Source organism: Sturnira hondurensis, unplaced genomic scaffold, assembly GCF_014824575.4.
Source record: "Sturnira hondurensis isolate 20B ecotype Veracruz unplaced genomic scaffold, ASM1482457v3 Scaffold0007406, whole genome shotgun sequence".
Classification (NCBI taxonomy): domain Eukaryota; kingdom Metazoa; phylum Chordata; class Mammalia; order Chiroptera; family Phyllostomidae; genus Sturnira; species Sturnira hondurensis.
In genome coordinates this window covers 10,434,847-10,455,821 of record NW_028080037.1, presented here as the reverse complement: position 1 = coordinate 10,455,821, position 20,975 = coordinate 10,434,847, and the positions used below count along the sequence as shown (strand labels likewise).

General features: G+C 42.8%; 1 protein-coding gene across 8 annotated transcripts in view; it reads left to right on the top strand.

Moving 5' to 3' along the window:
- Positions 1-20,975, top strand: part of CIT (citron rho-interacting serine/threonine kinase) — a 150,661-nt gene that overhangs the window by 84,476 nt on the left and 45,210 nt on the right. For all 8 annotated transcript variants that reach the window (XM_037052227.1, XM_037052226.1, XM_037052225.1 and 5 more), the window contains 5 exons: positions 1,753-1,848; positions 5,927-6,043; positions 7,025-7,134; positions 8,227-8,401; positions 12,146-12,343. In XM_037052227.1, coding sequence (XP_036908122.1) covers positions 1,753-1,848; positions 5,927-6,043; positions 7,025-7,134; positions 8,227-8,401; positions 12,146-12,343 — 696 coding nt within the window. The remainder of the gene's footprint in view (positions 1-1,752; positions 1,849-5,926; positions 6,044-7,024; positions 7,135-8,226; positions 8,402-12,145; positions 12,344-20,975) is intronic.

The following is a 20,975-nucleotide window of genomic DNA, read 5'->3' as shown; positions in this document are numbered from 1 at the left end:
ATTTATGATTTTGTGTTGGGCCGTACTCGTAGCCATCCTTGGCAGCACGTGTCTCGTGGGCTATGGGTTGGACTCTCTGCGGTCTTATTAATTAAAATCCTGTTTACGTTCAACTTTTCAAGATCACATCCACTAGACTGCAACACATCTTCTGCAGCTGAGCTTAAAATTGAACATGTCACTGGCCCCCAAAGCAAAGCCAACGTTTGTAGACTTCAGAGTGTTAAAAACAACATTTTTGTGTGCATGTGAATTTAGAAGTATTTTCTTCCCATTTTATGGACTTATCCTGTATAATTGATTCTTCAAAACTTTTATAATTGCTTCTACTTCAAAGAAAAATTTCATAGTGGTGTAAAGAGATTAAAACTTGCAGTGTTAACTTTTTTCCTTTTTTTTGTGCTTTTTAATCTTATTCTTGAAAGAATAACTTTCTATTTTAATGATTAACTGATTGGTGTAGATTCATAAGACTTAACATAAATGCAGATATGATATCTGCATTTAGAGAGTGTTTCCGTGAATTGAATGCTGCCTTTTATAGATCAGTTTATAAAACATTGCTAAATGAATGTGTATAATTTTCAAATGAATTACAATTTTGTTTAAAAGTAGAATCCTTATTAAAGGAGTGCAGAGAACATTAAATTTGAGCTATTTATATCGCTCCAAATTCTCTTCCAATCTTTAATATGCATGCATACATATTTACATCATTATTATCAGTGTATGTTCTGCTTTGTTACCATTGGCATCATATTATGTAAACCAGTGATTTTCGACTCGTGCGCTGCAAGAATTTTTATCTGTTACTACCGCTAATATAAGTAATGTTTGTAAAAAGTGTTCATAAAAGTTAGGTTTGTGAAAACCTAAGAAAAAAATTTAGGACAGCAAAAAATAATTTTTTTTTAAACATGCAATGCCTGACAGTTTAGTAAGGGGCACTGGCCTCTTTCCCATTAGAATGTCAAGTAAAAAATGACAACAGCTAACACAACAATAGCCATCTGGTGTGAATGAATCATAATCATACCTATTTTTGTAGGGTTAGCAAAAAATATATTTTTTGGTGTCCCACAGAATTTTAGTAATTAGTTTATGTGTGCCTTGAGGGAAAAAGGTTGAAAATCGCTGATACACACATTAGATTTTATGAATGTCTCCATTCACATATTCTGCATATCAGTCAGTTTAAATAATCATTCAAAACTTAGTGTTTGAACTGTAATATCACCTTTTTTCCCCTCAGCTAGGGTTCTTGAGCAATCATTTTGTTAATAGAGAAAATACAAACTGTGTTTTCATTATTGTAATAAATTAACTTTAAATTTACAATACATTAAAATTGCTTTTCTCATTTAAGGCTGTTGTAACAGTGAAAGTGGCCTGAGGCTCAGGATAGTGGACAGGGCTTTGCATCATAGTCAACTTTCAAATGTTGCCTTGTTTCTCTTATCTTTCTGTTCAGAGATGGAGAGCTGCCTCAGTTTGACTTGTCGTACTGACAGATTTCTGATCCCCGCCCACCAGCGGTGTGTGTATATGTGTGTATGTGTACTTGGACTTCGGAAGCCCAGGGCCAAGGCTCCTTGGTGGTTTCCTTCCCAAGAGCCTTAGGGCTAGTGATGAAGGAGCAGATGTCTGTTGCCTGTGGTGTCTGTGCCAAAATCATGTTTCCCGTGAATGTCTAACGCACCCTGGCTGTGGCCTACCCTTTGCACACCTGACTATCTGTTCTTTCGTGTCCAGGAGCTGGAGGAGAAGCACCGGGAAGCCCAGATCTCAGCCCAGCACCTGGAGGCCCACCTGAAGCAGAAAGAGCAGCACTATGAGGAAAAAATTAAAGTAAAGACACTTTCTGATCTTCCCTGGCATTCTTTCCAGAGCACCATGTAGCTTCTCTCTTTCTGGGCACTTCGGGCCACTTCTTGCTAGAACAAAGACTGTCTGGGGTAAATGCCATCCTCAGGTCGTAGTGGATGGTTTTGGGGCAGTATCTATGTGGGGACGTGGATAACAGAGGTTCAAAAATGTGCTTTAACAATTTGGTCATTATGTATCCCAGTTTTATCTTTAAAATGTTTTTTGATCCACTGTCATTCAGTCCATAATAATTTAGATTTAGACAGATTCACCACATTCTTTGCTTTTAGTTTCCTTCCTGCATTCAGATTTAAGATCCTTTTTTGGTTTGTTTGTATGTTTAAAGTATATGCTTAATATTAAAAATTTTTTTTTCAATTACAGTTGACATTCAATATTATATTAGTTTTAGGTATATAGCATAGTGATTAGACATTTATATAACTTATGAAGTGATCCCTCTGACAAGTCTAAAGTGTATTCTTCAGGACGTTATTTGGTGAAGTTCTGCTGATGACAAGCTCTCTGATCTGTTTGTTTGAAAATGTCTTTCGTTTTCATCCTTGAACGATATTTGGGCTGGGTATAGAATTCTAAGTTGGCAGTTGCCATTCCATTGCCTTTTGGTTTTTATACTGCTATTGAGAAGTCAGCTATCAATCTAACTGTTGATGTGTTTGAAAGTAACTGATTTTCCCCCCTTTGACTGTTCTTAAAATTTGCTTTATTTTAATTTTTTTTAAGATTTTTATTTACTATCTTTAGAGAGGAAGGGAAGGAGAGAAGGAGAGAAATATTAATGTATGGTTGCTTCTTGTGAGTCCCCTGCTGGGAACTGGCCTGCAACCCAGGCATGTGCCCTGACTGGGAATCGAACCACACTCGTGTGGTTCGCAGGCCTGCGCTCAACCCACTGAGCTATACCAGCCAGGGCTGTTTTTAATTTTTTGAAGTTTTACTGTGATGTGTCTAGATATAGATTTATATTTATTTGTGTTGCTTAAGATATACTGAGCTTTGAGTGTATTACTATTTTTTATTAATTCCAGAAAATTTTTGATCATTACATCTCAAATATTGTCTCTTCCTCTTTTCTTTTTCCTTTTTCTTTTTGAATTGGATTAGGCTTGTGTTAGATCATCTCCAATCTGTTCTTTGTTTATATTTTTCAGTGCTATATTCTGGGTAAGTTCTGACAGATTTTCCAGTTTACAAAGTCTTACCTGTATAATCTGCTATTAAACCTACCCATTGAGTTTAAAATTTCAGTTACTGTATTTTTTGTTTCTAGACATTCTAGTGGGTTCTTTTCCAAGTTTCCTATACTGGTTAAGAATAAGTTCTTTCTACTTCATGCATTCATCTCTAAGTTTGTCTTTTATTTCTTGAAGTGCATTGAGCATAGTTGTTTTATGATCTGTGACCGACGGTTCTGATATCTGGAGCCCCTGCAGGTCTGTTTCTGCTCTGTTGTTTCTCTTGGTTCTTTTTCTGGAGCTGCTCATTTCCCATTAGTGGGAATTCTTTGAGACATTGAAAGAAAACGTGTGCCCACTTTGAGGGGTGGCCTTGGGCTTTGACGTGTCTGTCTTCTTCCCCTTTGAGGCTATTAAAAATGAAAGTCTGGTTTGTTTGGTTTAGCGTATGCCTCAAAATAAAAACTGGTTTATGCCATTTTTAGCTTTCTTGGTTTCTGCTTTCACTTGTATGTGCGTTGGGGAGAGTGTTTTACATATTTAGCATTTTAAGTTAGTCTCTCTATAAGAGGTGGCCTAAATAACCTAACCTACCATGTAAAATAATACACTTATTGTAATGACTGAAACCGTTGTTTTAATTGAATTACTATTAATAAACTCAGTGACAAGAAGTGGATGCCAGCTTATCGATTTCCTTTTAAAATTGCATCACATTTTTTTATTATGCTTTTGGACCTAGCCTTTAATTCTCAGGTTCTAGAGAATCAGACATTGGTCATTATATCTCAAATATTGTTTCTTCTCTTTCCAAATCAGACAGTGAAGAAGACTTAATTGTGGTGATGATTTGGTTGGTATTCTCAAAGAGCTGACTGGCCCTTTTTCTGAAGAACCAAACACACGTGTGCTCACATGACATCATCACTGTCCCCGCCTTGGCCCCTTCTTTCTTTTACCCTTAGTGTTACTTTTGCTTATTTTTTATTAAAAGGAATATTGGTAAATAACCAAGAATTGACCTTGAAATGTTTTAGCATGACCCCCTACTTGAGTGCATTTCAAGCTTTATCTACCAGGCATTTTAGTTTAAACTATTACTGGCATCTGGACTTTTATTTTTGGCATAGAGTAACTTTTATACAATTAGGAGAATGTACACTGGAGTCCATTGCCACCTTTGCATGATGAAAATAAGCCTTTGCAAAATTCATTGAGATTTGTATGATTATATTGACTTCCCTGTCAAAAAACCATGTTCTGTTTTGACTGTGTCTTTTTCCTTCTGGCCCACCTTTACCACTTACTGGTTTCTGTTGGGAGTCTTTTTTTTTTTTTTTTTTTTGAGCAGAGGCATCCCGAAAATGTACGTCATTGCCTTAGTACCTTGTCAAGAAAGAGCATGCTTGTTTCTAGGTATTATGTGGTCTCTGCTACCTTCAAGATGGAAAGAACCTTGTCTCATAGGTCCTAGGGAAGGTCTGTTTTCTCCTGTCTCCCCTCCTGGAATCTTTCTGAAACCTTCTTTTGAGACTGTTCTGCTTTGTGTTTCCTGTTCCAGACTCTGCAAGGGCATTTTAGTTATAATTATAATCATACCCTAGATTCTGTCCTTTCCTTGTTCGTAATTTTAGAATCATGCCCTGACATCCAAGAGAATGGGCCCCGTATCCTATTGAGCTTCTTTTCTCTTCCCATGACCCCGTCCTCCACCTTTTGTTCTTCTCCACCAACTCTGATTCTATTTTTTTCCATCAGTCAGTTCTGGTTTAAAGCCCTCTTTGAAATCTGTTCTTTCCTTTCTTTATCATGTGGACCCCCTACCTACCGATTGCCTCTTTTTAGGGATGATGTCCCCATGCTCTATGAAGATCCCTTCACAATAGACATTGTGGAAGAGGCACATTTCAATCCCATCTGTGCCCCCAATTTGCTTCAGCTTTCTTTCCAGTATCAGATGCAGCTGGTGTCATTCAGAAAAGCAGAGTGCATTCTCAGATGCGAAAACACAGGGTTGTGGTCAAAGGCTTGGACAAGTTATGATGTTGTCTTCCTTTTTCCATTGTTGCTTTGGTGACCAGTGGGGCTGTGTCTGCCTTGTGGAGCATTAGCTCAGGCTGGTGGATAGCGACACCATTACTGTTTTATTTCTTCCTCTTGAGAACGGTAGGTGCTTCCAGTGGCGTTCTCAGCATGGAGAACACGGGTGTCTGTTCTCCTGGGAAAGGTTTCTCTTTCCAGTGACTTATTTTTGCAGCTGGATCAGAGGAAAGAGCAGGAAAGAAGGATTTGTTTTTACTTTCTTTTATGTTGACTCTCCACCTACTTTACTGGTGGGCGAAATCCTCTGGTCCCTGACTGTTTCTGAACATCAGCCTCGGTCACAGAGACTTCCTCGGTCTTCAGCTTTCTGTCTCTCCATATACAACCCAGAGATATCTAGATTAATTTCCTACAAATTAAGGGCAAGTAGTATTCTGAAAACTACTGGTGTATTGGCTATGACAAAGCTGTCCCCAGGTATTATCTTCAGATTATGAGATCTGTAGAGAGTTCTTATTTTCTCTCTCATTTTGGAGTTCATCTCCATTTTGGATATATATCTTGGGCGGTTTTGCCTGCTGATTTTAAAATGAGGTCTTAGTTCAAGTCCATGGGTGTTTTGCCATTTGACGGTAGACTTAACCTTGTTTCAGCTGAGAATCAGATTCTCAAACTCGCTCTTGGCCCCAGAGTTCGGGGGGCTTGTCCTCTCCACTGCTTTTCCCCTCCTACCTGCTCTTTCCACTTTCTCAATTGCCCTTGGTTAGCCTTCCCTCCTCAGCTTTGCTGCTTGGAAAACTAACTTCTTTTGTTTCTTATAGGTGTTGGACAATCAGATAAAGAAGGACCTAGCCGATAAAGAGACCCTGGAGAATATGATGCAGAGACATGAAGAAGAGGCTCATGAGAAAGGCAAAATTCTCAGCGAGCAGAAGGCGGTAGGTATAAGAAATCTTAAAGCCAGTGTTGAAAGGAGCGTTTGTGAACCGTGACAGGGGTCACACGCCTGGGACAAGGCTATTTCAGCTGCTGAATTATTCTTTCTGTGTCATCCTGTGGAATTCGTTGCTAACAGGTGGCTCTCTCTGCAACTTTGTATTCCTAAAAGCAGTGGGGTGGTAGTTAAGGATGGCCAGTTTCGCCTTTTACAGTCTTCTTTAAGAGCCGATCTGTCATTGGCTAGAACATTGCTCTTTAATGCCCCCTGACATAATGCCCACTAGCCCTTGGCCTCCCTCCTGTGTCTTCTCCTTTTTACTTGTCCACTTCTCTCATTTCTAATCCATGTAAGCAGGTATTTTAGAAACTGGCTGCTTATAAAGGTTCACCTGTAGTGCTTGTTAATCTCCATATTATCTCAGATCCTACTGAGACTTTTCACATCACACTCTCTAAATGAGGGTCCGGGGAAGTTGTATTTTTTAACCATCCTCCCCTTCCGGTTTTTATGATTCCTTAAGTTGGGGAAACTTTGTTGTAGAGAATGTAGGACAGTAGTGGCCGGGTGGTAAGGAATCACTCAGACAATGCTAACTCCATGGGCGATGAGAAGAATGAGCCTGCAGATTCAAATGAGAGGCTCCTGCAGGCTCAGATCACATGCATGTGGTACGGGGTTTAACAAGGCCTGCGGATTTGCAGAATGTCAGGTTCTGAATAGATTCTTCTGCCTATCTTTACCACAAGCTGCTTGGCTGGTGTGGGGACAAGTAATCTCTGTTTTGGTAAAACAACTGAGAGCCATCTGTTCAGTCAATAAGATTGTGATCCTCAGGGTACAGACTGGTTGGGTGCTTCGTTGCCCCTGGTCAGATTGCTTGCACTTCAGATGAGACCCTGACCCCCGCCCACATGGCTTACGTTTCTCTTTCTGGGAGAACTGTCTGTGCATGAGGTTTCAAAGGCCCTCTGCATTTCAGATGATCAACGCTATGGATTCCAAGATCAGATCCCTGGAACAGAGGATTGTGGAGCTGTCGGAAGCTAATAAACTTGCAGCAAACAGCAGCCTTTTTACCCAGAGGAACATGTAAGTATTCAAATTCTAACTAGGAGCGTGATTACATTTTGGTCTTCTCTCCCGGGGCATAAACTCTGTTGCTGTGTCTGATGGAGCGGGAGCAGATTGAATTACTTCTGTAGTGTGGCTCAGCCCCTTGCTCCATGCTTATGTAATCTTGCCCTCTCTTAAGTGGTCTCATTCTACTGTGTCCTCTCTATTTAGCTGGGTTTTCTTAAATGCTTCAAATTGCCATCAGATTGTAGTGTGTTGCTGTCTGTAATGAGGCTATTTATAGTTTGCTTTTGGAAAGCTGCAGCTCTTGCTCCCAGACTGGCCTCCCGTAAATAGCCAGAGGTGATCTCATGTGAGCCCAATTGGCCTGTCTGTTTTGCTGTTATTAAGTCAGGCCTGGGGGATGGAGTTTGGGGTTCAGCAAGGACTTTCTGTGTTCCAGGAGCACTTTGACCATAATCTTTTCCCCTAAAGAATTATAATCTCCATAGTATTTATTTTTTTCCTTAGATATCTTTTCAAAGAGCTTCTAAAACATTCCCATCTTGGTTTAAACCAGCTTGGTAGACTTCTTTTTGGTCTTTGAGTCATTCCGGTTTCTGATGCTTCTGAGCAGTCTGCTGGAGAGGTGAGCATGCTCACAGAGAAGTGGAAGGAATAGCATTCTTTCTCCTCATCGCCCTTTCTTCTCCAGGGTTCTCCTTGAAGAGTCATTAGGGTACTCTTGTACTCTGAAGGGCCTCTTTCTGCCCTCCTATACAAACTCAAAGAAAGAAAAGTCTACCAAAGGAGTGAAAAGTTAGTATCTCTTGCATTCCCCTTGACCATACTCAATCCCACAGGCAAGGGACTCTGAGCCATGAGGATTAAGGTCCCCATGGGCCCTAGGTCCCCATGTTGGGATCCTGCACGAGGCCAGGTCAGAACAGAGATAATGGGAATGATCGCGAGGCTGGGTCAGGTCAGAGCTCACCTGGGAATGACCCTGGTCTACACTTACTGTCCAAGACACATCCCTCGCTCTGTTTCTGTCTGTCCTTCCAAGGGGACATGCTCACCTCTGACGAGACTGTGATTTTGCTTGGTTCCTCTTAACACCCCCACCAGGAAGGCCCAGGAAGAGATGATTTCAGAACTCAGGCAACAGAAGTTTTACCTGGAGACGCAGGCTGGGAAATTGGAGGCCCAGAACCGGAAGCTGGAGGAGCAGCTGGAAAAAATCAGCCACCAAGACCACACTGACAAGAATCGTCTGCTGGAGCTGGAGACAAGGCTGCGGGAGGTGAGTGTGAGGGTGACCGCGCATGAGGGTTTGTTGGAGGAGTCGGCGTGTCAGACATAAATCGATGCTCACACGAGAGGCATCGTGCATTGAGGAGGGCACACTTGGCACCGGGGTCTGGGTTAGGGTTCCGTCTCTGTTTCTGGTGCATTTTGTAACCTTGAGCAGGCTGCCTTCTGTCTGGGCATCGGTTTCCTCATCTGTAAAGCGGCCGTAAAAATGCACTGTATTCTGCTATGTATAATGTGCACTTTTTTGCCCAAATTTTTGAGAGAAAAAGAAGGATGTGCATTATACATAGGTAATACTAATTCTGTATGTACATAATGTTTTTAATTTTTAATTTATGCTTAGTTGTTAAAAGTGTAACTTTAGATAGCAATACCAATATCTATATGCAAAATAATACCCTTTATAATACAAAAACCAAATATCTAAATATAAATAAAAAAATTGAACTAAAAAATTAAAATGAAACATTTTTTCCCTGAAAGTTTGGGCCAAAAACACAGGTGCATGTTGTACATGGGAACACATTATACACGGCAGAACATGGTATCTCCCTCACAGGATTACATGTAACTTACGTAATTGGTACATCTTCAAGTCCGGGCATAGTGATTCCTCCTTGATCTCAATTGAGCAAGGGTCACACAACCCAGTCCACACACAAGCGTTGGCTACATAGTGTGGCTTAATGACAGTGGCAGAAGAAGTCTCATAATGCCAGTGGAATTTTAAAAGGCAAACCCACATATTAGGTTTGTTTGGTGGAAGGTGGTTCTCTTCAGAGGTATAAGGAAGCTGGGAAGGACAGCCAGGTTTACCACCTATTTGGCTATGAACATGTTGAGATTGATTGAAGTGATGAGGTTACATTCATGTACTTACTCACTGTGTACTTATTAAATGCTTGCTGTGTGCTGATTAGTAGTCTGATAGATAGTTGTGAGGAGACAGACCCAGTCCCCGATCTTGGGAGCTGTCAGCCTAGTGGGCAGGGTTGTCTGGCCTCTGCAGAGGCGCCACTGGAGTTCAGGGGAGTGATTGTTGGAAGTGGGGGCATCTGGCTGGGAGTGGAGACACTGTGCTCGGATATTTGTGGTGGAACTCTTCAGAGTAGATGCTCACTCTTAAGGAAAAGACTGCTAAGCCGGCAGAGGCCTGACGACTGAACCTTGGGGAACCCTCGTGTTAGCTGCATCCTAGTTTGTGCTGAGCATGAAAATGAGTCTCTCTCTCCAGACGACTGGAGTTGTCAAGGTGGGGACCCTCCATGAGAATCACCTGGTGTGTTGATCGAAATGCAGATTCCTGAGTGCCTTTCTGCCTCTGCCTGTTTGAAGGGAATAGAGGTGAGGAAGTTAGAGAGTCAAGTTTTGCATTTTTAACAAATGCCCCAGGAAATTCTTATACTTCTGAAGTTTGAGAACCATCGTTCTGGGTCATCCAAAAGCATTAAGTAGTGGGTTAACTTTTATCATCTGGGCTGTATTTTTACCCATCAGTGAGTTTTACATTTCCCCGTAGTGGCAGCCTTAAGCATGTGAGTGTGAATAGCGCAGATAGATTTTTTTGAGTGTGGGAACACTGGCTGTCTGCCCTGCCTTTCTTCTCCACAGATGTCTCTTACCTCCCCTGCCCTACAGCTGTATAGCTCGTCTGGGCAATCAGAATGCCCGGGGGAAGCAGGTGGCTTTGTTCTTAAATCAATACATCTGGTCCCCCAAGCATGGTAGGAGAGCAGGTCCACCTTCACTTTGCTGCCTGCTGCTATTGAGATGGGGCCAAGGCCTCAACCTCGGGTTTGCTTCACCGCAAAGGGCCTTGGGCTTTTTCCCAACCCCGTGTGTGCGGTGTTAACTCTTCTCTACAAAATGTGTGGAGTCCTGGCCGTCCCGGGCTCCCGGGTTCTCCTGTCAGTGTGCAGCAACCTGCCCCCCGACCTCTGCTTGCCTCACTGTCACGTGCCTCTCATGGTCTTGCCAAGTGGCTTCAGGGGATTTCCAGGCCTGCTAGTAGAGTCGCAACCTCCTCTGACTGCTGGCCTTTTAATAAGACGAACAGGAAGCAGTGGAGCCAGACTTCCTGGGTTCGAAACCAGCCCTGCCCTTTTTTTAGCTGGGTGACATTTACTCAGTTATTGATCTGTTTGTTCCAGTTTGCTGATCTGTCAAGGGAGGTAATAATAGTACCTCCCTTACTGGGTTGCTATGAAGATGGATAAAGCAGTGCCTGGCTTGCGTTGAGTACATTTGCTGCTGTCGCATTGTTGCCACTGCCACCACCGTCACCATCGTTCTCATCCTCACTAGAGAGAGGTCACAGCCTGGGCTTCCGGGGCCACTGGCTTGCCAACCCAGACCTTTCTCCGCTTCCGACCCATCGTCCCAGCAGGCATCAGACATCTCCGCCTGGATGTCTCCCTTGTTGCTCCGGGTCAGCACATCAAGACCGGATTTCTTACCCTTGTCCTCTAGACTGGTTCTTCCTCTCGTGTTCCCTGTCCTAACCAGTGGCCTCACTCTATAATTCACCTGCACAGATTTCACCTTTGACTCACCTCTGTCCTTTGTTTCCTGTCCCACCTCGAGCTAACCACTAAATTCTATGGGTTCCCGAGGCTCAGTCTTTTGTATGTCTTTCTTCTCTTCACTCATAAGGCCTTTGGGACTCTGATGTCACCTTTCCTGGGGAGCCTTCTCCTGTCCTGGGGAGCTGCATCTGATGTCCCCTTTGTGTCCCCACGGCCTTTCGTGTTTAGCTCATCACTTTGTGTACCTCTCGGCAGTCCACACCCGATAGTGCGCTGTCTGAGGGCAGTGGGCATCTCGTCGTTGTTGGTTTTCAGCGTCCGGCACGGGCATTTGTCCCGGTTCCTAGGGCAGCCTTGTTGGTGCTTGTCAGGGCAGTAGGTGTGCGTCATCTCCGCGCCTTTGGGGGTCTTGCTTCCCTGCGTGGAATTCGCTTTCTTCTTTGAGATGCTCGCTTGGCTGTCTGCGTTCTTCAGTACACAGACGCAGAGTTCTCTCCTTCTGCCCCTCTGCTGTGTTCCCATTACATCCCTGCATGTCCTGACCCTTGCACTTGACCACAGTATGTCGATCCTGGTTGGTTTTCATTTTTCTTCTAAACTGGAAGGGCAGGTGCTTTCTTTTATCTCCATATTCCTTTTTACACAGAAGTTACTAGTTAATTTTTCTTGTGTCAGTGAATGAAACATTGAGCAGGTAGAGGGATAGTGGGCAGAGGGAAGGAAGAATGTTTAGTTCATAAGGCAACACTCATACTGATGGCTCGTTACCTATGGAAACACATCCGAGCAAGAGTATTTAAAACACACAGATTCAGTCTGTTGGTCCATTTGTATTCTAATGACGAAAGGGTTCCTGTTACCGATATTAACCAATATTATACCCATTTTCTTTTAAATGTATTTCTAATAAGAGTACTGGTTATAGTGTCCTCTGGAGTTAGTTGTGTGTTTTTTCTTTTGAAACCTTCCCACGCCTTTGAATATTTGTAAGTAAGGGATGATTTGTATATACAGCCTCTCATGTTTTTTGGCTCCTGTTGATTTTCGAGACCCATGGAAATCAGACTGATTTAACTGAATCCTCTCCCTCAGTTGATGGCTAAAGAATTTGATTCTGTGACTAAGTTTAAAATACACATCGAACAGCAGGTCACATCCTGGCCTTCTGTGTCGTTAAGGTCAACCGAGCATCTCTGTCTGTTTCTCAGGTCAGTCTCGAGCACGAGGAGCAGAAACTGGAGCTGAAGCGCCAGCTCACAGAGCTGCAGCTCTCTCTGCAAGAGCGGGAGTCCCAGCTCACAGCCCTGCAGGCCGCCCGGGCCGCCCTGGAGAGCCAGCTCCGCCAGGCCAAGACGGAGCTGGAGGAGACGACAGCAGAAGCCGAGGAAGAAATCCAGGCGCTCACGGTAGGCCTGGGGAGGGGTCCCTTCAGGTTGCTAAAGGCCTCAGCTGGGATGAGCGTGGTGCTGAGGATGTCTGCTCACTTGTAGCAATTTTGAGAGATAAAAGACAATCCGTAGAGATGTTGAGTGGGCAGAAAATTGGCTTACCCTGGCTTCTCCTTCGTTGGAATTAGTGTTCTTGCTCAGTTGGTAATATCCGAGCTTTCCTTAGCATTTCGAGAAGGTCTTCCTTTATGTATCTTCCCTCTTTTTAAAATAATCATCATTATATACATTTTTTCTTTTTTTCAATTACAGTTGACATTCAATATTATAGTTTTAGCCAAAGTCTATTTGTTTGAATCGTTTACTTCAATTTTCAATGATCATTAAAAAAAAAGTCTTATACTTTACAGTAGTCTTTCTACCATATTTCTATATTTGTTTCGTGTTAACTTTATTCATTTTACCTTTTTTAAGTGGTAGGTTCTGCTTTATGTCTTATGTATGCGTCGGTATGATTTGGCATATAAACTAGTTTGGTTCTAAGAAGGAGCCTCCCTTTGTTGAGTTTCAAGAGCCCATTACCTGAGCTCCACTGGGAACATGATTAGACAGTGGCAGGGTCCTTGTGGACCAGTCTGGGACACAGAGACCCCCAGGAGTCCTGGGGTGCGTTGTAACTCATTCGTAGAAGCTGCTCCTAGGTTCTCCAGGACTTAACACCAAGTTCAGATCCTGACTGATCTGAAGTTCATTGTCTTTATGAGAACACTTATTAACCACTTGATGCCACGTGCTGCCGATGTTTGGTTTGGAAAAAGTAGTCAGATATCTCTCTATACTTTGCCTTGTTTCAAAATGTATTGAAAGCAGACTTCCGCCAAGATGGAGGCATAGGTGGAAACACTGTGCCTTCTCCCACAACCAAGTTTGGATACAACAAAAGTTTTGGAGAACTAAGACACACCCAGAGACCAGAAAACCGAATTATACGGAAGTCCGACAGCTACGAACCGTTCAATGGGGATGGTAAGAGAGGCAGAGCCAGCAGCGGAGCAGGGTCGGGAAGGACAGACCTAGGAGCGCAGGCAGTCCGGACCTAGTCGGGGTGCAGGGCAGACTGACCAAGGCCGCACATTTGCGTGCAGTGAGACGGACCATGCAGGCCCCAGGGGGCGAACCCAGTGGTGGAGGGCTGACAGCGGTGGCACACTCGAGTGCAGTGGAGCGGAGCGCGTGGCCCTGGTGACGGTGGTGGCTGCGGTGCTGGTGGGGGTCGCGGAGGCGGGCGCCGGGGGGAAGCCATTGTCCCTCTTTGACCCCGCCCCCACATACAACGACACAACCCAGCGACTTAGTTGCCCTGTTCTGGTGAAAACCTAGGGCTCCGATCCTGCTGCTTAACAGGCACGAACAGCCCAAAAGATGGTGCAAGAACTCAAAGTCCCAGAGCCAATAACTCTAAGCGACCAACAGATCGCCAGCCTCTCAGAAGCCCAATTTAAAACACTATTTATCAGGATGCTCACAGAATTGGTAGATTATAGTCATAAATTAGAGGAACATATGAAGGCTAAACTAATTGAAATGAAGGGAGATGTCCAGGAAACCAATAGCGATGGAAAGGAAAATGGGACTCAAATCAAGGGAGTGGACCAGAAGGAAGAACGAAACATCCAACCAGAAAATAGTAAAGAAACAAGAATTCAAAACAATGAGGAGAGGCTTAGGAATCTCCAGGACATCTTTAAACGTTCCAACATCCGGATTATAGGGGTACCAGAAGGGGGAAAGAAACAGCCATGAGTGGAAAATGTATTTGAACAAATAATAAAGGAGAACTTCCCCAGTCTGGCAAAGGAAATAGACTTCCAGGAAATCCAGGAAGCTCAGAGAGTGCCAAAGAAGTTGGACCCAAGAAGGAACACACCAAGGCACATCATAATTACATTAGCCAAGACTAAAATGAAGGAGAGAATCCTAGAAGCAGCAAGGGATAAGGGGACAGTCACCTACAAAGGAGTACCCATCAGACTGTCAGCGGATTTCTCAAAAGAGACCTTACAGGCAAGAAGGGGCTGGAAAGAAGTATTCCAAGTCATGAAATCCAAAGACCTACAGCCAAGATTGCTTTATCCAGCAAAACTTTCATTTAGAATGGAAGGACAGATAAAGTGCTTCTCAGATAAGGTCAAGTTCAAGGAGTTCATCATCACCAAGCCCTTATTATATGAAATGCTAAAGGGACTTATATAAGAAAGAGATGATGAAAAATATCAACAGTGAAAGGACAGCAAACACACAGTTATTAACAACCACACCTAAAACAAAAGCAAAGCTAGAGGACAGCTAGATCAGGAGTGGAACCATAGAAATGAAGAACACATGGAGGGTTAGAAACAGGGGGGTGGGAGGAGGAGAAGAGGGGAGAAGGCACAGAAAATAGCATAGATGGTAGGTAGAAAATAGATAGGGGGAGGGTGAGAATAGTGGGGGAAATATAGAATCTAAAGAAGTTGAGACACGTGGTTATAAACTAAAGGGGGGGAATGGTGGGGGAGGGCGTGTGCGGGTGGAGGGGAATGAAGGGGGGAATAGAACAACTGTAATGGTATAATCAATAAACTAAATTAAAAAAAATGTATTGAAAGCAGTTAAGAAAGATACAAAACTGTATAACAGGATAAATAAGAAGAAAAGGCAAAGAGAAAAATAAGACTGTAAAAATGGGGAGGTAAGAATTAAATGAATATTTAAGATGGAATGCAAACAAGGCTTGTGCGCTCTCTGGGGTTGGGTGGGTGGAGAGGAAGACAGCCAGATAGCATTTCTTAGCTGCTAAAAGAGACACTTAGAAATCTTACCAGTATTATATTTAATACATTGTTTGTTAATATTTCACCCCTATGTGAACACTCAACCTCTGAAAGAGGGAGGAGACAACAGTAATTTAATCCATACTTAATGAGTCCTCACTATGTGCCTAGGGCTGTGTCTTTAGCCTTTGCTCCCCGGGTGACTGGCATGTAATTCCTCAAATCCTTTTACACACACTGGTGGAGAAAGACTCATTTGTGTCACTGCTCTGTTGGAGTTGGGAGGGAGGATGGTGGCCCTGCATCTTCTCCTTCCTGTTTGGAAGGAGGAGGGTAGAAAATAGAGCGTGTGTCACTGCTGTTTATCTGTGTGGAAATTAGTCTTTAAACCCTGTCTTGCTGCTGGTTGGACTGTGCTGTGTCTAATGGCTGCTGGGAGCCTAGCATAGCAGCAAGTCACGACTTAATTCAGATGAGATCACTGCCTCAGAACATCTTCTCAGGAAAAAAGAAGGAAACAGCCTCTGTAGTTCTAGAAACTAGGGCTCAGCCAGAGTCTCAGACGAAGATGCCACGGGAAACCGGGCTTCTTAAAAATGATGCCAGGAAAGTGCCTTTGGCCAGAGAGCTGTTTGCAAGCCCACCGCGCAGGGGTCCCAGCCCGGTGTCACTTTGCTTCTGTTCAGTTTTGAGGCAGTGGGTTTCTCCTCTCTCCTCCTTTTGGTTATGTTCTATAGAGCTGGTTACAGGTTGTGGTTGTTGGCCTGAATGGCCTTGTTGCATTTGTTCTGAGGAATGTATTTTCCAAGAGAAAGAGAAAATGGTCACAAATGCAGTGCTCTGCTGCTTGCTCTCTCATTGTTTGAGGCCCAGGTTCAGACCCAGAGGAAGCATCAATCAAATTAAATCTAAAATGATCTCCCAGGAGGCTTGTGAGCTTAACAGCAGGCTGTTTTATCAATAAAAGGGAATAGTCGAATGGACTATTATTGCTCATCTCTAAGAGGCCTCTGTCTGCTAGCCTGGGAAGGAGTAGTTATACCATCTGGCCTCTGCCTCTGGACCAGATTAGATGGATCGCAGTTTAACCGAAGATCTGCACTGAAGGAGCTTGGCAGGGGGCGAAGCCATTGTGGGTCTGCTTTCTTTTGTTCTGCTCTCACTTTACCCGTCCAGTCGGTTGCATTTGCATCAAAATGCACTGGCTGAGATTGGATCATAGTGGAGACCAACAGGAGAGTCAAATTTAAATAAAAATATGCACTTTCATGATGCTGCCATGCGTATTGGTAGAAGAGAGAATTTTCTGCCTGGACTTGAGATTTAAGACTCCGTGTAACCCATCCTGAAGGAAGAGAATTGGAGCCTGCACACTTCAGAGCACACAGAGGTGTGACATGGTGTAGGCGTCACTCTGAATGGTGCCATGGGGTCAACGTGTGGTGTAGGTCCTGTGTCCGCCAGCAAGGCCCCAGGGACACGCTCCTTCCCTCGTGTTCTTTTATTGATTTGGTTAAACGGCTAATGCAGAATAATCAAGAGTCTAACACTAGAGACACTAATGGAAGGAATCCTCTCAGCATCACGCAATCATGAGATCCCAAAGTCATCCTCTGTGATTTGTTAAAATTGTAAGTCAATGCGTGCTCTCTTTTACATAAATATCAAACCCTGTCTTTAATTAGTAAGCCATCAGTGTGACAGCCAAGACATGAAATTGGGGCACGGAAGGTGACAGTCCTCCGTGGTGCCTGCCTTTAAAAGGGAAGGGCGTAGATGCACGGAAGCCTGAGTGTTCCAGAACCCCGACTGTGGGTCCCAGCAGGCGGTCAGACCCCGAACACTGGTGTCCTTCCTCAGCTCTGCGGGTATTTTCTCTCATCAGGGCTGCATTATAGTTCTCTTTTCCTTTTTTCTCTTGGAACTTGCCTTAAAATTAACGAAGACAAAGTACTCCCCAGAGAGCCTGCCCCTCTTGCTCTCCAGGCTGCAGCCTGTTTGTTCTGCTTCACTGTCATCCAAACCCCGAGCTCAGTTGCTGTCAGAGTGGGGTCTGTGGGTCCCTGACGGTCCCCAAGATCAGATTATTTCCACAGTAAGACTAAGATGTCATTTGACATTCTTGGTTGGGTCAACGCACTGATGGTACAAAAGCAATGCTGTTGTTATTTTAAAAGAAATAAAATGCAAATATTTGAAAAATCTGTTTTAGTTTCTAATATGGTAAATATAGATAGATGTAACCCACATAAACAAAAGTTCTATGGGGTCCTCAGTAATTTTTAAGAATAACTACTCCCTATAGGACCTCATGTCTTAGTGACACTCAGTCATTTCATTAAGAGAATCCAAAGTTGTCTTATGTATTTTACTATCCTTTATATATACTACCGTGTGACCTTTTGCTCTTTTGTATATTTGGCTTACAACTTATTTCAAAGAAACATAAAACATGCATTTCTTTTTTACTCAGATCGGTCCAATAATAGTTAAATTCTTACAGTATTTCTAGCAGTCGCAACAGGATTGGTTCTACATTTTGTGTTTATATTTCCAGTCAGTAATGAATCAAAAGCCATAATGATGCTAATTCAGTACATTATGCCCTCAAACCGGATTGCCATTGGTGTGTCAGGATGATCCAAAGGCCTCAGTGATGGTAAATTTTAAAGAAAATGAAATAGTATTAGTGATTGAAATTTTAGACTACAGTGGGATGGTTAAACAAGCTTTTAATGGTGCAGTGTTATTTGGAAATTTTGCTATTAGTAAGATGGTGGAGCCTCGGCTGGTGTGGCTCAGTGGATTGAGTGCTGGCCTGCGAACCATGGGGTTGCTGGTTCTGTTCCCAGTCAGTGCCTGGGTTTCGGGGCAGGTCCCCAGTAGGGGGCATGTGAGAGGCAAGTCCACGTTGATGTTTCTTTCCCTCTCTTTCTCCCTCCTTTCCCTTGTCTCTGAAAATAAATACATAAGTAAAATCTTAAAAATAATAAGATAGAATAGGTTGTCTATTTCTAAGTCTAGGCCAGGGAGCTTTTTCGTGATCATTGCATAGGCTTTGAAGGAATTAACTGTATTCTCAGTGTCTTGTTGCTGTCTCTGAGAGATTTCACATTAAATAATCATTTAGAGCAGGTATTGGCAAGCTTTACCAGTGGGCCAAATTCAGTCTGCCTCCTGTTTTCTGTCAATAAAGTTTTATTGGTACACAGTCATGCCCATGCTTTACATACTGAGTATGGCTGCCCTTATGCTATGAGGGCAGAGTCGAGTAGTTGTGACAGAGACTGAATGGCCCTTAAGCCCCCAAATATTTATTATTTAGTCCTTGAAAGAAAAAATTTGCTCACTCCTACTGTAGAGTTTGTTAATTCATGGGTCTTATTCTTCTTTAAGGAAGAACCCTTGCCTTTTGTCCTTGGTGATCCTGAAATGCGCTCAAAGGAGTTGGATGGTCTTTGGGACAGGCTGCTGCTTGCTCACAGATGAGATTTCAACATCAGTGTAGATGGCCACGGGCCTACTTTGGATAAGTTATATTCTTACCCTATTCAAGGAAAAAATCACTTGTATTGTTGCTGGGTAAAAAGCACATCGCTATTAAGGGAAAAATTATAATCTATTAAATTTGTCCATAAAAATATTGGCTACATTTTTGGAAATTAGTTCTAAGTGATAACTCAACTTATGAATCTGTTTGCGAGTCTGTCTATACAACTCTCTATTTTTGTTTTACTATACCATTTTTTTCCAGCGCTCTTTATTACTTTGTGTAGATTTAAGTTTCTGGTTGTCATTTTCCTTCTGCTTGAGGGACTTCATTTAACATTTCTTATAGTACAGGGGTGCAGGTGGCAAATTCCCACACCTTTTGCGTGTCTGAAAAAGTGTTTATTCCACCTTAATGTTTTTTAAGATTTTATTTATTTATTTTTAGAGAGAGAGGAAGGGGGTGGAGAGAGAGAAAGAGAGAGAGAGAGAGAGACATCATGTGCAAGAGATATATCAATCAGTTGCCTCTTGCACGTCCCCAGTCAGGGACCTGGCCTACAACCCAGTCATGAGCCCTGACCCAGAATTGAACCAGTGACCTCTTGTTTCACAGAATGGTGCTCAGTCCACTCAGCTCTACCACCTAGGGCTCATCTTAATTTTTGAAGGATATTTTTGCTGGGTATAGAACTCTAGGTTGACAGGGTTTTTTTCTCTCTTTCTCTCTATCTCTCTCTTTCTCTTTTTTTGCCTTCCTGTAGTTTTCAAGATGTTGCTCCACTGTCTTCTAGCTTGCTTCCTGCACTTACCTTACACTCCTTGTTTAGAAATCCGTTTTTCTTCTCTGTGTTTCTATATATGTAACTCATCTTTTTTCCCTAGCTGGTTTTAAGATTTTTCTTTTTGTTACTGGTTTTAAACATTTTGATTTAACTTAAGTCTCATCATGTTTCTTGTGCTTGGGTTCACTGAACTTTTTACATCTGTGAGTTTATGGTTTTCATCAACTCTGGAAAATCTTTGGCTATTATTTTTTCAAATCCTTTCTCTGTCTCATCCCTGCAGTCCTTCAGGGATTTATATGTACAGGTGGGGCAAAAGTAGGTTGACAGCTGTGAGTATGTGAAATAGAGTTTATTCTTGTATTATTAATTATTGTATTATTTTCCATAGGAACAACTGTAACCCTATTTTTTCCCTACCCTGTGTGTTAGGCCGCATGAAGTTGCCCCACAGCTCATTAATGCTTTGTTCATTGTGTTGTCCTTTGCCTGTTTCATTTTGCAGTTTGTTACTGTGTCTTCAAGGTCATAATTATTTTTCTGCAATGTCCAATCTGCTGTCATAAAGTTATAATGTTAATTTGTGGCAAAATAGGCATACTAGAGAATACATCACAGCTCTAAACTATTTGCCTCAGTGTCTTGTAGACCTTCTGATGTAGACTAATTTTTTTTTTTTTTTAAAGAGGACTGCTTTTGCCTCTGCCCCAAGCTGGATTCTTCTTTGGGCTTTAGGAGCTAAGTAAACGGTGCCATGACCCACCCTGTCTCTCAAATCACAAAGCTGTTAGAATTTGACCTTCTTCCCCTTGGTCCCCACGCTCATCGGCAGGCCTTATTATGTGTGTTCCCAAAGGAGATCTCAGTTCCATCCATGTCCCTCTGCCTTTTGGCACCGTCCTCTTTTCACTGAATGGCAGTGGTTTCCCTGCCCTTTCCTCCCTTTGTCTTATTTTGATCTGTTCTTCTTACTGCATCACACAGTGGCAGTCATATCGTGCAGGTCTGCTTCTTAAGGCACCATTGGCTTCCAATGAGTTGCATTTTGAAGGGCCTTTTCTGGCCCTTCAGGACCCTTGGTCCCTGCCTGCCTCTCTTCCATCATCTGCAGCCATGTTTTCTGCCTCTCATGGTGCTTTAGCCAGGTGGTTTTCCAAAATCGTTCGGCTACAACCTCCAGAAGAATACATTTACCTTGCATTTTAACACAAGGGAGCATATGTAGTGCATTTCATTGATTTTAAAGTATCCGAAGTGAGGATGCATCTTATAATCATAGTCTATATATGACAATATAGTCATATAGACATAAGCATATCATGGTTTAATTGATAGCACTTTTTCTTTTTTAATATTACATAAAATTGTGATAGCCTTACAGCTGATAGCAACTTAAACTTGATGAATTATGATGTCTCAAATTTTCTACAGCAGTGTTTTCTGTTGTAGAAAAGGTGTGTCCTGATGTGTTTTACTCTATCCTGTTTACTCCATTTCACTGGATAAAACACACCAAAAAAATCCCACTTGTCATGCTTGCCTTTGGGTCACAGGTTAAAGTTG